This window comes from Felis catus, chromosome A3, assembly GCF_018350175.1.
Source record: "Felis catus isolate Fca126 chromosome A3, F.catus_Fca126_mat1.0, whole genome shotgun sequence".
Classification (NCBI taxonomy): Eukaryota; Metazoa; Chordata; class Mammalia; order Carnivora; family Felidae; genus Felis; species Felis catus.
In genome coordinates, this window is record NC_058370.1 from 34,092,717 (window position 1) to 34,108,739 (window position 16,023).

General features: G+C 38.2%; 1 protein-coding gene across 3 annotated transcripts in view; it reads left to right on the forward strand.

Annotated features, from left to right (window-relative positions):
• PLCB1 (phospholipase C beta 1) overlaps nt 1–16,023 on the forward strand; it is a 695,993-nt gene that overhangs the window by 14,005 nt on the left and 665,965 nt on the right. For all 3 annotated transcript variants that reach the window (XM_023251450.2, XM_023251452.2, XM_023251451.2), the window contains exon 2: nt 3,629–3,706. In XM_023251450.2, the coding sequence (XP_023107218.1) occupies nt 3,629–3,706 (78 nt within the window). The remainder of the gene's footprint in view (nt 1–3,628; nt 3,707–16,023) is intronic.

The following is a 16,023-nucleotide window of genomic DNA, read 5'->3' on the forward strand; positions in this document are numbered from 1 at the left end:
ATATACTTATAAGACACAAGTTTGTCTACCTTTTAAGCTCACTGGTGCCTTTACATCATTGTGTTCCTGACCCAAAACCTCACCCTTTGTAGGCCTATGTCAGTGGGTCTCAAAGTGTGGTCCCTAGACCAGCAGCAGCAGCAGCAGCAGCAGCAGCAGCAGCAGCAGCAGCACTAAGGTCCTGTAAGAAATGCACATTTAGGGGTGCCTGGGTGGGTCAGTCGGTTAAGCGTCCGACTTCGGCTCAGGTCATGATCTCGAGGTCTGTGAGTTCAAGCCCCGTGTCGGGCTCTGTGCTGACAGCTCAGAGCCTGGAGCCTGCTTCAGGTTCTGTGTCTCCCTCTCTCTCTGCCCCTCCCCCACTCACACTCTGTCTCTCTCTTCTTCAAAAATAAACAAACATAAAAAAATTTAAAAAAAAAAAGAAATGCATATTTACAGACTCCAGCCCAGATCTATCAAGTGAGAAACTCTAGGGAAGGGTCCCAGCAGTCTGTGTTTTAACAAGTCCTTTTAGTAAATCTGATGTACCCAAAAGTTTGAAAACCACCATCTTATATGGAATACATATCTTATGGATGCTGATGGAGAGAAACAGACTGTCCGAGAGTTGTCTCCATTTTTTGGCAGTAAAATGCTTAAAGAGTTACAGTCCATCAGCGGTTCCCTTGAAAATGAAAGATGACCATACATTTCAAACTTCAAACAAGAGCTTATGTTCTGACAATTAAGAATACTTGTGATATGGGTTGAGTGGCTACTTTGGTACGGGAGAATATAGACATTGCAGCTATGTGGGAGGTGGAAAAAAAGCAGGTGGAATTGAAAATGGATATTCATGTATTTCTGGGTCAAATCCTGCCTTCGATGGCAAGAATGCCAAGTTCCAGCTGATCTTGGAATGTTAGGGGTGATTATGGAGGAAGTAAGCAGGTAGACGAGATAAAAGATCATTTAACAGAGGAACCATGGCCAGAAGAGTGAGGTCAAGAAAATATTTAACAAGGCAGCTTTAATTTTGAAGGAGGAGAAGGAATAAGCTAGAAATAGCAGTATCAGAAGCAAATGAAGCAGCCTAGTACAGTGTTCTAAAATATAAATTTGAGGTTTGCCCTGATGACTTTAAATATTTGATTGTCTGTGACCCTTGCAGTGAATTGTCACCAAGGTTTCGATTAGAATCTTGTCAGATGCTCTTGTCAGACACCCTGATAAGAAAAGGAACTGATTTGAGGATGATATATTAAAACTACAGGCTAATTCCAGATTCACCGGAAGTGGGGATGTGTGCTGTGTGCAGCCTGTCAGAAAGTTTCATTTTGCCCGACTCTAGAGAATGATGGGTAATGAAACAGAACTGAAAATACTGCTGTGATTTATTGCAAATATTGCTCTGAACATTTATGCATATAATCTCATAGGTGAAGCTTAAACTATTTTAAAAATTGTTCTTTTATTATCTTTTAAATTGGTTTTCAATTTTTTTTTTTTTTAACATTCAGGAGTAATTTTAAAATTTGAAGTTCCAGCCAAAGTTCTGTGCCACAGCACCATCCTTGTAAAAGATATTTTTCAAACTGCATGTTAAGAATAAATCTTAAAAGGGGCACCTGGGTGGCTCAGTCGGTTGTGTCCAACTTGGCTCAGGTCATCATCTTGGGGTTCGTGAGTTTGAGCCCTGTGTCAGGCTCTGTGCTGACAGCTCAGATTCTGTGTCTCCCTCTCTCTCTGCCCCTCCCCCGCTCACGCTCCGTGTCTCTCTCTCTCTCTCTCTCTCTCTGAAAAATAAATAAACATCAAAAAATTTAAAAAAAAGAATAAATCTTAAAATTATCAGGATAAAACAGAAGGGCAGGACCTGAAAAACTTAAACAGAGAACTATTGTATGATCATTCTGGGTATGAAACAGTTGAAAGCAGGGACTCAGATATTTGTCAATCTGTGCATAGCAGCATTTTTTGCAATAGTGGAAAGATGGAAATAACTCAAGTGTCCAGTGACAGATGGATGAATGAATAAAATGTGATGTATACATACAAAGGAATATTAGTCAGCCTTACAAAGGAAGGGAATTCTGACACCTGCTACAACATGGATGAACCTTTAAACACATTAGGCCAGTCACAAAATAAACCGGTCACAAAATGATAAATATTGTATGATTCTGCTTATGTGAGGCATCAAGAGTGGTCAAATTCATAGAGACAGAAAGTAGGTAGTGATTGTCAGGGGCTTGGGGAAGAGGGAATGGGGAGTTAGTGTTTAATGACTGTGGAATTTCATGTGGGAAGATTAAAAAGTTCTGGAAATGGATGGTGGTAATGGCTGCGCAGCTGTGTGAATGTACTTAATGCCACTGAACTTTATGCTTAAAAAAAGGAATTTTTATGTTAGCGGTATAATAAAACCATAATAAAAAAAAGAATGTCATGATAAACTTTCATTTGCTATTTTAATAAGTCAGTTTTTAAGCATAATCCGTTAATAACAATAAATGTTTTTATGAGGCAAGCATTTGGTTCAAGTACTTTACCCAAATTCTCCTATTTAATTCACACAGACACCTTCTAAGGTAGGTATTATTATGGTTTTTTTTTTCAGTTGTAGCTGTGTAAGATGAGGTACCCAGGGGGGACAGGCATCCCCAAGGGGATGGCCTTCAGAACCGAGCTTTCTAATAAGACTTACCATGTGGACTAAAAACATTGATCTACTCTTCCCATCAGGAAAACAGTCCCCAATTCCAAAATTATTTCTGCAAGTTCTAATTTTCATTATAAGTATCTTTGATCAGATAGACGATATGCCATACTTTAGTTATAATGTGTATGAAATAGTTGAAATAAACAGGTAATTTATGTCTCCTTTAAAAAATGTAATTCCTGCAAAGGCCCAACCAAGTATTTCAGTATAAAAATCCATATCCAGTGACATGTGTTTTCTTGTGCAGATGGTATGCCTTTCTGAAAATTGCCAAAAGAAAAGAACACATATTTTAGAAATGTTTAATATTATAATTACAGTGCATGCTGTTTTTGCTTTATAATGTACATGCTTTAAACTCCCGAAGACTATTTGTCTACGATGTTTTATTTCATCTTGTGAAATTTAAATTTGCAACAATTTTGTGTATATCTTTCCGAAAATGTAGACCATGGCCTTATTTATTGTTACCTTGGAAACAGCAATGCCCAAATAATATGTTTACTCTCTTTAGTACAATAAAAAATAATTTTATAGAACAAATGTAATTTAAAATATTACCTTCAAGCATGGATTTTAATTAATTTTAATCATATAAAATATGTAATGATGTTTAATATTAAAATTATTTGGAAAATTAGAGCTTTGAATAGAAAACATGTCAATTTGTCTTCATAAATATGTGCATACCTGGGCTTTTCTTTTATAAGTAATGCACAGATATTCTAATTATTAGTAAAGAAGCTTAGTTATGTAATTAATAATGCTGTGAAGTGAGGATGCCATGTCTAGTTTTTTGAAACTTTTACTAATAATTGATGACCCTTGAGAAACTCGTAACAACTATTACTTGCTAAGTAACTCCTGGGTAGGACTTCCTACAATGATATATGTTGATATTTGTGTTTTTTCTTATATTTCTAGGACTCCACTATTGTCACTCCAATTATTTTGAGGACTGACCCTCAGGGATTTTTCTTTTACTGGACAGATCAAAATAAGGTAAAAAGTGAGATATGTCTTTCTTACATTTTCTAGTTTGTTGCTGATTTGCAAAGTATTTAAGTTACCTCCATAAGTATATCCATTTCATGAATGACCCTTTGTAATTTATTTAAAGATTCTACTTAGAAATAAATGTCTTAGGAGTTTCCAAGGATTCTAGCCCAAAGTATTAGATATGCTGAATCCTAGAACAATTGCCATTTTTTCAGGACAAGAACATGGAAATGTGAATTACATTTGTTGTAGAAGAAAATTAGCCAGTATTAGTGACTTAAATCCCCCCTCCAGTTCTACTCATAAAGCATAAAGAAAAATGATGAGAAAATCACTTGTGACCCACATTATAAGTTTGGCTTTCCTTTTCTCTTCCTTCTCCCCTTTGCTGCTTATTAAGGGTCCACCTGGCCTTGGCACAGGAGTTTGGTCTTGATCATTTATTCACATTAGAAAATTAAGAATAAGATTCCTTTAGCTTATACCTTCAGTGTTTCAAGATTTTTTTTTCATATTTAGCTTTCTGTCTACCATTTCATGAGTTTAGGATCTCATTTATTATGAAGCCAATTAGATAATTCCATATTGAATTATTAAACAGAATGTCTGCAAATCACAAGACTTATTTGGGGTTTAATGGGCAGAAAAATATTCATAGAAAGTAGTTATTATTTCAAGAAACGGTGGTTCTGGACTTGAACCTGTGAGGTCACAGAACACAGAATGTTGTGACCCTATAAGCTCTGTTATTTGGAGAGATGGGTAAGCTTTATTGAGAGTGCTAAATACATATTTAAACCAATAAAATACCAGGTACCACATTGTGAAGGGCTCTTAGTCTTTTCACATCCTTGAGTTAGGTCACTATTGCCAAAGTTACTGGAATTTGTTGGCCTTTCCTTCTGCCTTTGGGGCAACCTGGACTTCACCTGTGAGCAGTGGTCTGGAACTGGCTGTGTGAAATGGCATATTTGGGGTCAGGGTGGAGCCTGGAGGAAACTCTCAGGGTGCTGGATGGTAATACCTCCCTCCCAGGGCCAGTCCTGAATGTGCCTGTTTACACTCATCTAAAAGGCGAATTTTAGCCCTGTAGCCCTCGAATCACTTTTTGAATATGGGTGCCCTGGAATCATCTCTGGCCATAGATCTAGGGCTAAACCATAGACTCTAAGCTAATGTCAAAAAAATGTATTTCATTTGTAAGACTTGCTACTTAATGTTCATGTTTATTACTGGGTGTGTTAATCACTTTGGGTTTGACATTCTGTTTGGTTTCCTGCTGTTATGTATAAAACAATGGCTTGAAAGAATTTTTTTTTTCCTCCTAAAAGCTATTTTTAGAACTGTTGCAGCTATATTCATGAAAGATATATTTATAATGCCTAGGGCATTTTTAAAGGTTGGGTATTTGTACAAGGGACTTAACTGTCAGTTTGATTTTTCAGCTTGTAAATCAAGCTTCTATAAAAGCAACAGAAGGTATTTTGGGGTTTTTTAATAATTCATGGCAACTCAGTTAAACTCCCTTCTAAGACCAATCATAAATATTTCTTTGCTTAAGAAAGAGAAAGGGTTTAGGACCGAAGGTTCTTTGATGCATGTCTATTGTTCTGAGAACCCAGGATTTTGACTTATGCCTATTTTCAGATGTGGGAAAATTTATTTCAGATTTTACCACAACCGTTTTCTCTTGCTTGTAGTGCTGTTTATGACCAATTGAAACAGATAATATGTTAGCAATTCCTTTTATCTCTTTATTACTTTTCCTCTCATGGATATTAATCTTACAGTTCTACCTAAGAAGATAGTAAATTTCATTTTTCACTTTTTAAATACCGAAGTCATCCCATTTTCATAGATCAGAGTTACGAGGTTTATTTTTTAGTCAATGATCATATATCAGTATACAAAAGATGAGAGGATTTAAGAAAAAAAAATTAAACTTTCATTGCTTCCAAGTTTGTCATTTTCTTCTGGCTTTACTCCCGGTCTTGGAGCCAGAAGGAGTGATACATCCACTTCTAGGAGATGGACGGGTGTAAGTGATATATTAGAGGAAATGTATGCTAGAAGATGGTGCTCTCAAATGAGGGGTGGGAAGCCAAGCTTTTAGTCGCTGTTCTTGCATAGGATCATTTGATGGTACCTGGCTGAGAGGTGCAATCATGATGTTACTTAGAGGCCCACTTTCTTCAAAATATTTTTTTTTCAACGTTTATTTATTTTTGGGACAGAGAGAGCATGAACGGGGGAGGGGCAGAGAGAGAGGGAGACACAGAATCGGAAACAGGCTCCAGGCTCTGCGCCATCAGCCCAGAGCCTAACGCGGGGCTCGAACTCACGGACCGCGAGATCGTGACCTGGCTGAAGTCGGACGCTTAACCGACTGCGCCACCCAGGCGCCCCTAAAATATTTTTTTTAAACAGTGACTCTTAGTGATGTGAATCTATCACATATATTACAGAGATGTCTCAGAGAAAAAAAATACTTGTAAGTTTATTCATTGATTTTACACACTGTGTTTTCCATTTGTTTGGAAGTGTGCATTGGTATTTATTATAATGAACCTCTCTTCTCCCTTTGGGCTTCTTCCTACCTAAATTCTCCTTTGTCCACGGAGCCTGTGCCAAAACGATGCCTGGTCTGCTCAGAGGCGAGCTGAGTGGCTTTAAGAAGCTCTTGGGAAAGAAGCTCTTGTTACAAGATCTTTCTTTTTATAGCACTGGAGGAAAATTCTCACATTTTACTCAATGTCTTACCCATGTCATCTCTCCTGTAGCGGCTACATGATACCACCCCAAATTATACATTGTACCTTACTATCCATTCTACTGTAGACCACAGCCACTGATTTTGCGCCACTGAATTCATCCTCCATAGACAGTGACATGCTCCCTTCCTCTAACACCCCCTTTGATTTTTCATCATAGAAATGACGGGTGGCAAAGAAGACAGACAGCACAGATGATAGATTTAGGAATTAAAAAACTGGAGCTAGTAGCAAGTGATTTTTAGGTAGCAAACATGTGCTTTGGTGAAACATTGAAAAAATATTTGAGGTTGGGGGAAGCAGATAAACATGACCATGATCTTAAGGGATATATGTTCATTCTTCGTACCAGCTCTGGACTTATTTTAATCACTTTCTTCTTTACTGTTGGCTCTGTACATCTTATTGACTGCAAGTAGCAACAGCATGTTTCTGAATAAGACTGTTCTAAGCACGGTGGTTTTTCTTATGTCAGTGTCTGTTAGGTCAAGAGGATGAGCTTATCTGTAATTGTGGGTGAGAGGGGCTCCTGCACGGCTGGAGTATGTAAGGGGTTGCTGGCATTAGTCTATGACTTTTCTTTGGAGCTATGCCAGATTGGGACAAGGAACCAACACAGGAAGTATCAGCCATGAAAACCATGTAACTACAGGAAGTATCTGCATCACAATTTTGGAGGAAAAGCTAAAGAAGAAAAAACAAGTCAATGTTAAAGAGCTAATACAAACCTATTCTGATAGAAGATGAAACAAAGTAGACCTTTGCCTTGCAACTCCATGCCCTGCTTCTGTGCCAAGGTTGGTGTAAAAATAAAACTAGTTACTACTAGTTCAGATCCAAGAAGTCCAGCCCAGCAGACTCCTCCTTGTATCCCTAAAGCAGGAGCTTGGAGGGAGAGAGGAGAGGAGCACATAATTACATTATATCAGAAAGGAATAGGAGGAAAAAGACACATTTTAAATGTAGGACTCCTACTACTTTCTCTTTTTTGTTGTTACAGATTTTATTTTTAATTTTGTGAATAACACACAAATGTATTCTTTGCATAAGAGAATAAAGTAGTGTAAATGCCCTTAGCCCCTCCTTCTTTGACCCAATCTTAGTGTACCTTCCAGGGTCAACCACTGGTAACAGTTCCATGGTAGCGTTCCCTGTCTCCTCTGAAGGAATTTTACATGCATATCTACGGAAATAGTTCATTTTGTTTTGTTTATATCTGTTTGTATCCTAAATACCATCATATCGTTTTTACTGTTTCACCAACTTGTGTTTTACTTTATTAATTTGTCTTAGAGAACTTTTCATGTAAGTACATGTAGATCTACCTCTTACTTTTAAATTTCTCTGTCATATCCCATGGAATGGATTACCAAATTTTATTTAATAATAATTTCTCACTGGCGGACTGTGGGTGTTTGTTTCTAATTTGGGGCTACAGGGAACAATCCTGTAATACAGGATAATAGTCAGCCTGCATAGCCCTCTCTGGGTAGATGGGTCAGGGGTTCCCTGAGGTAAATTTTCAGAACTACAATTGCTGATTGAAGGCTATACATATCCTAAATTTTAGTTAATAGTTGCATCATTTTATAGTCCTATCAGTGGTGTGTGAGAGGAACTATTTCTTCAGGCCTCACCAACATTATTAAGAAACCTTTTATTTTTGCATTTATGTATATTTGCATGTATTGATGCAGCTGTTTTATCTCTGTTTTGATTTGCCAGTGTCTGCCTTGATGGTAAGATGTGTCTATTTTTATGCCTTTATGGACTGTTCCTGTTTTCTCTTACATGAATCTTGTGTCCCTTGCTTATATTCCTTGTTGAGGGTGCTCTATGTACTCTAGATGGTAATCTTTAGCTGTTATAGATGTTGCAAATACTTTCTTCCTGTTTGTGGTTTGTCTTTGAATTTCTTAATTTCTAACTTATGCATGGCAAAAGATGACTTTCCCATTTTCAATTTTGATGTGTTCACATTTCATTCTTTTTTTTTCTTTTTGCTTTACTTAAGGACTTTCTTATTCCTCATCGTTATGGCCATCATTATTATTAATTTAAGTTTCCGATCTTAGTCTCTTCAAGCTGCTATAACAAAATACTGTAGACTTGGTATCTTATGAACAACAGATATTTATTTCTTACAGTTCTGGAGGCTGGAGTCCAAGGTTAGAGCCCTCTTCCGGGTTGGAGCCTTTTCTTTGTATCCTCATGAGAGTAGGGGGCTGGGGAGGTCTCTAGAGCCTCTTTTATACACTAATCACATCCACAAGGACTCTGCTCTCAAGACTTAAGCACCTCCAAAAGACCTCACCTCCTAATCTTGTCTTTGGACAGTAGGTGTTCCAAGTATAGATTTGGGGGAGGGGGTGGGGAGGATGCAAACTTTCAGACCATAGTAGTCATGTCATGTGTTTTGAGGACTAGTGTGAGGTGGGGCTCTAAATTTAATTTCTTTATTTTTAAAAAATATTTATTTTTGAGAGAGAGAGAGGGAGAGAGCATGAAGAGGGGAGGGACAGAGAGAAAGGGAGACACAGAATCAAAGCAGGCTCCAGGCTCTGAGCTGTCAGCACAGAGCTCAACACGGGGCTCAAACTCACAAACCGTGAGATCATGATCTGAGCTGAAGTCAGATGCTTAACAGACTGAGCCACTTGGGCGCCCCTAAATTTAATTTCTTTCAATGGGTGCCTTACGTGTTGGTGGTTCCCTGTGCTTTCTGGTTGGTGCCAGCTATGATGGCACCCTTTCTTCTGTGGAATTTTTGTAGTTCAGGGTGTGGAGGCTGCGGGAGGAGGGAGCTGAGGTGTCAGGTTGACCTGAGATGATGTTCCCATTGTGTTCCTGCTACTGACGGACACCTCGACCACCTGGTTAGATGGCCCATAGATCTGTTCCTATGTTTTAATGCCTGTGGGCTTCTGAGATGTTATTTCCCACTTCATTTTTGTTCCATTTATCTTCTGCCTTTTGTACTTTCTTATTTAATAAGTGCAACCCCGTTTGTTTACCCATGACCCTAGTTCATAGATGTAAATTAACATCTGCGTGTTGAGTCCTTTTGAGGGACTTGAGACAGGAGCGATTGGCTCTACCGTCTGTTCCATTTGCCATTTTCTTCTGATCTGTGATTTTGCATGAGACGCCATTTGGAATCCTTGTACGGAGCAATAATTAAGTTTCTTTTAATGGCAAGTATAGACTGCATTCTCTTACGGTAATCTTAAATTGCTATACAGAGTTCAAAAGCAAAGTTCAAAAATTAAATGTTTACACAAGCCTCAATGACATTTTTTTTCAGCATGAGAGTCCAGAGTTCACAAATATTATAAATGATGAACCATAGACCTCCATAGGAAACTCTAGGAATATCCTATTAAAAACTTAGTCTGGGGGCGCCTGGGTGGCGCAGTCAGTTAAACGTCCGACTTCGGCCAGGTCACGATCTCGCGGTCCGTGAGTTCGAGCCCCGCGTCGGGCTCTGGGCTGATGGCTCGGAGCCTGGAGCCTGTTTCCGATTCTGTGTCTCCCTCTCTCTCTGCCCCTCCCCCGTTCATGCTCTGTCTCTCTCTGTCCCAAAAATAAATAAACGTTGAAAAAAAAAATTAAAAAAAAAAAAAAAAACAACTTAGTCTGGCTTCCACAAAAAATCCCCAGGCACCACTTGTTTCATTAATCATTTAGCAATGGTGCTTCTTCTTTGGGACATACTTCTCTAGTGTATTCCAGAAGCATCAATGCTGACCTTTCTCATGTATGGTAAATGAGGTAGGATACTCAGCAGTCTATTGAGCATAATGATGTGGTTATAAATTAAAAAAGATGAGTTCCATTCATTTTTATTTGGTAATTTTCCCCTAAGCCTGAAACAATAACTGAAATTACCTTAGAAAACAGCACGATGCATGTGAGGATTGCTTTCTGAGGGCTGGCAACATTCTTTGGCCTGGAGCAGTACACCAGTCATCGCCAACTAACTAACCAGCAGCATCTAGGGACTGAATCTTTTCCTTCACTTTTCTGAATTCGATTCCCATTATTGAAGAGATTCATAGAGTAGATGTGGCATGAAGTCTATACCCACATCCTTATGACTCCAGAAGCCACATATTGGACCCTAGGGGCCAGCGCTTGTATTCTTTTGCTTTTTCTGATCACTAGTGCTCACTTTGTTACCCATGATGCTGCTTGGAAGTTCCTGAGAATTAACAACAACCCCAAGCAAAGGAGTTTGATAGACAAATACCACGGTTCCTTCAGCTCTTGGGTGGGATAAGGCAAAGGTGCAAGCTTTATGTTTTTTTCCCCAGAATTCTTTGGTGGGATTAAGCCACCATCCACAGCAGTAACTGGCATGCAAATACATCATTTATGGCCTTCCTTCCCTTCCTCTCTCAATTCCTCATTCCTGATTTGTCCTGGAACCACCTCTAAAATAAGCTAATTTTACTAGAATCCGTCTCTAGGAACTGCTTAATATAGATGCTTAATGCTTGATATCTTAATATAGATGCCCCCTAATTAAGGGCATTAAAAAGATTTCTTCATAAGAGGCACTGAAACTATTAGAAGAATACTTTTGTTTTAAGCCAAGCAGTTTTCTTAAAACAACCCTAATTTGGGAGGCTGGAAGCCAGTTAAAGAAATCATCTGTAAAGTCAGATAGATGTGGGTTCGAGCTCTTGCTTTACCTTGTATTAAGAGTGACCTCAGGTGAATTTCTTCTCAAGCTAAGCCTCGATTTCTTCAGCTGTAAGATGAAGTATAACTTTCTTAGGACTGTTGTTAAACTTGGTATGTGAAGTGCCTAACACAATGCCTAGCACGTTGTAAACTTTAGATCCTTTGTGGGGTCTTTTTTTAATTTAATTTTTAAGATTTCATTTTAGTTTTAAATATTTCAGCTTTATTGAGGTAGAGTTATTAGTCAATAATTTACTGACAAATAAAATTGTAAGATATTTGAAGTGTACATCTTGGGGATTTGGTATCTGTAGACATTGTGAAAAGAACCCCCATGGAGTTAATTAACACATCCATCACCTCACAGATTTATTTATTTTTCTGTTTGTGTGAAAATGTTTAAGTTCTACTCTCTTGGCAAGTTTCAGTTATATACTACAGCGTCTTCAACTATAGTCACATGTTTTATGTTATATCCTCAGACCTTATTGATCTTCTAGCTGAAAGCTTGTACCCTTTCACCAACCTCTTCCTGTTCCGTGCCCCACCACGCCCAGCCCTGGCATCCACTTTTGTAGTGTTTTTAGGAGTTTAGAGTTTGACTTTTTTTTTTTAAAGTACTGTGTATAAATGATACCATGCAGTATTTGTCTTTCCATGGCTTATTTCACTTAGCATAACACCCTCAAGGTCATTTGTGGTGGCTTTTTGTTATTGGTATATAATAAACAACTAGTCTCTGACTAAGCAATTAGTCTCTAACTAATTGTTAAGGACCATAAATGTGCTGTTTCAAAAGCCAGTTGACCATCTATTTATGTATATTTTTAAATATATATTTTTTTCGTCTTCAAGGTGTTAGTGACTTGTTTTCTGTTTAGACTCAGCTGTGGTCTTTTGATCTGAAGCACTGAAGCTTAGGTCTGTTTGGGCACACAAGATGTTTATTTATGTATTTCATAATGTTTTGGGAACAGAGCCATGGAAGGCAAAAGAAGGGATTTATTGTTTAGAATAATTTTCCTCTGAGGATAATTCACTAATAAATACTCCATCATAGATGAAAGTTTCTCGGGCCCGCGGGAATCTAAAGCATCTCATGGAATAAGCTTTAAGATGATTTAAAGTCTTGGATAAGAGAAAAAGGTATTATTCACAAGAAGAATTGGACTCCACCATGGCTGTCTGTGTCTTTTTTCCTAATATAAATCACTTTTGGATTATCACAGCTATATTGACATGAAGCAGCTTCTCCTCCTCCATACTGATCAGATCCTTAGAGATTAAACTTGTAGTGTTTTCAAGTGTAATTTACTCATTGGTCTGTCTGATTGCTGAGGAACGAATCTCCTCTCATCAAATCCACTTTCAGATTAAGCTCCATGTATTCTCAACACTACCTTCTTGCTACTGCCTTGAGCCCAAAGGTTTTTCCTCAGTAACTCCAGCTAGTGTAGAATAACCAAATACTATGATTGCCTAGGCTATGTAGATGCAACGTAAGAAGAAATGTTATTATGATGGAATCTTTCACAAATTCTTCTTGGAGGTTGTGATTCATGGATTTTCAGTAAGATTTCTAACTGAAATGTAGCCTCTTCAAGATGTCTTTTAAAATCAGGCTGGTTATGAAACAGCGTCATTGCAGTTTCTTTGGGATTATTTGTAGGGTGTAAGTGCATTGACATGATTTTCAAGTCACCTTCACTCCATTTCATCATACCAATAACAACAGCGATGCTCTTTTGACTACACTGTGATCGGAGTTTAGAAATATGAAACACTCTGGCCTTAATTCAAAACACTTTACTCTTAATATAATTTAATTAAAAATTTTGCCTCAGTTTTATGAGTTGCTTATATTTAGCTCTTCCCAGTCTTGTAAGGAAAAATTAAATTGGATGCTTTCCATGCCATGAAGCTATTATAAAATGGGATATTTGTATTGTATGATACCAAAATTAGTTTGAGACACTGGATTGGAGGATTGGGTGGAGGAAATACATTTGGTACATTGTTCATAATTTTATTTTCTGTTATATGAAAAACCCCATTTGCTTTTGTTATGTATAGAATTCCCAGATCCTTGTCCTGCTCCTTTGCTTGAATTACCAGCATTTTCGTTTTATCTTTATTAAAAAAAATTTTTTTTAATGTTTATTGTTTTTGAGAGAGAGACACAGACAGAGAGCAAGCAGGGGAAGGGCAGAGAGAGAGGGAGACACAGAATCGGAAGCAGACTCCAGGCTCTGAGCGGTCAGCACAGAGCCTGATGCAGGGCCCGAGCACACAGACTGCGAGATCATGACCTGAGCTGAAGTCGGCTCTTCAACCGACTGAGCCACCCAGGCGCTTCATGGGTGTTTTAGATAGAATGAGCGTTTTTGGTTGTTTTCTGGTTTATTTGCTTGTCAATCCAAGATGGTTTGATCCTATAGATGGGGTCCTCATCAAGCCTTTTCGATATTTAATCAGAAAGACAATTTTTTTTTCTCTCCCTTTTGGTAAAATAAATTTAGATGGGTAGTTTGAATCACTTAAGCACTTAAAATAGACTAAAGAATATGATTAGTTATTTCCCATTTTATCATCGTTTATTTTATTTAACTTATTTAAAAAGACGAAAACACAAACCAACATTGAACAATCAATTTATTACAAAGTTGGTGTTAAAATATTATAAATACATTTTTAAAATTTTAATTAATTAATTAATTAATTTTTAAATATAATTTATTGTCAAATTGGCTAACATACAGTGTGTAAAGTGTGCTCTTGGTTTTTGGGGTAGATTCCCATGGTTCATCATTTACATGGAACACCCAGTGCTCATCCCAAGTTCCCTCCTCAATGCCCATCACCCATTTTCCCTTCTCCCCCATACCCCCATACACCCTCAGTTTGTTCTCTGTATAAATACATTTTTTAAAATATGCACTAATTCAATTTGCACACACCTTTGAATTCTTGTTGTTATTATCATGGCTACCATCATCAGCAATAACGGCAAACACATAAGGAATGTCTTCCACATGCCACTGTGCTAACACACACACACACACAAACACGCACATGCACGCAAATGCACTCATTTAATCTTTTCCAAAAGCCTCTGAGGATAGTGCTATTATTAGCCCCATTTATAGGTATTGACCTTGACATGCACACACAAAGTTTCAATCATGACCCCTGGTCATGCAGTTGGTTACTAGCAGAGGCAGGATTAGAACCCAGGTAGTTGGGCTGTATGTCTTGGCTTTTTAAAGAATCTGTTTAATGTATAAAGTTAATTTTTCTGGGAAAATGTGCTTAAAAAGAAACCTCAATAGGCTTCTTACATTCGTGAGAAGAGGCAGCCTGTATGAAGTGACTCTCAACTTGAACTGCACATTGAAATCATGCAGAGAGCTTCAAAAATGCTGGTTCCTGGGCCCCTCCCCAGAGACTCTGATTTAATTGCTCTGGGGTGTGGTCATCTGATTCTAATGTGCAGCCAAGGTGAACACTGATAGAAAGCAAGCTGACATCACAAATTAAGTCAGTAAACTTCCTGAGAGGCTGCGTTCACTCTACCTTTCCTGTCCATGGCCTAATTTTTGTCAGAAGTAATATTCAGCTGAGCACCCAGAGGCCCTACAAGATTTTGAATTATTTGTCTATGATTGAACATTATTCCCTATACTGTACTTAGGAAGCCAGGAAATTACTAGCATTTTTTAGAATCTCAGTATCCAAGATTGAATCAAAATAGATATTTTTTTTTATATTCAGTTGATTAAAATTCATTTCATTTTACATTCTCTGAATGTTCCAGGTATGAGCTATTTGTCTTATCCTTACCAAACCTGTCCTCAGCAATGAAGCCCTGTTTATTAACCTTTATGTTTTTGTTTTTCTAGATCCTCTGTTAGACCAAGTGGCTGTTGGAATTCAATATTTAATTAAATTCTCTGCCCTCTTGAATAAGCAAATGTGGTTGTAAAAATTATTTTATGTAATTATGTCATTTTATAACTTAAATTTGTATTACCGATACAAAAACAGATATCACCTTGTTAAATTATAACATCGTGTCATTTCTTATTAATTTGGAGGGCTCTTCTTTTATTGACACAGAAGCCCACCAGGGAAACCAGAGAACCAGATCCTATGCAGGTGTGACAGGAAGCTTGTGATTTAATCACCCCTACATAATACATTTGAGAGTGGTAAAATTCATGTGTCTCCCAATAGAATTTTTGGCTTTCAGTTCTGTCTTCTATGAGGAACATGGATTGGGATGAGAATGATTTCGCATGAGATTTCTCTTTGGTGCGTGGAAAACCGCCCCCCGCCCCCCCACCGCTGACGTAGGCTCCGCAGTCTGGAAATTGAATTGCGGCACGGCCAACTGCACCTGTTTGAAGAGAATGCCTCCATGAAAAGTTTTATGGGGCAGAACTAGTTGCTATGCTAAGAAACTAACGACTCTGCTGGTATACATAATGGATTCTATTTTTAGACGAACATTTGTTCCTATAGCATGGCATCATTATGCAAGAGGGCAGCAGTTTCGGCACCGTATTGTGAATATTGAATTATCTGAATACCAGAGTAGATGCCACTTTACACTCTGGGCATCTGAAGCTCCATACCACTGAGGAATTCTGGGAGACAGCGCAGAGCACACCTCGGAATTGTCCCAGTTGAGGGGCCTGGGAGCTGTGGGATTTACCCACCAATTCTCAACTGTCAGTGACTGAAGGCAGCTCTCCCCTGGGCTCTTAGGGCCTTAAGGTTTCCACCAGCCCTTCTCCATGGCCAAGGGGGCTTTACAGCAGTGGGCCCCAGGCTTCAAGAAAGCCCTCAGACATAGCTGTAGTT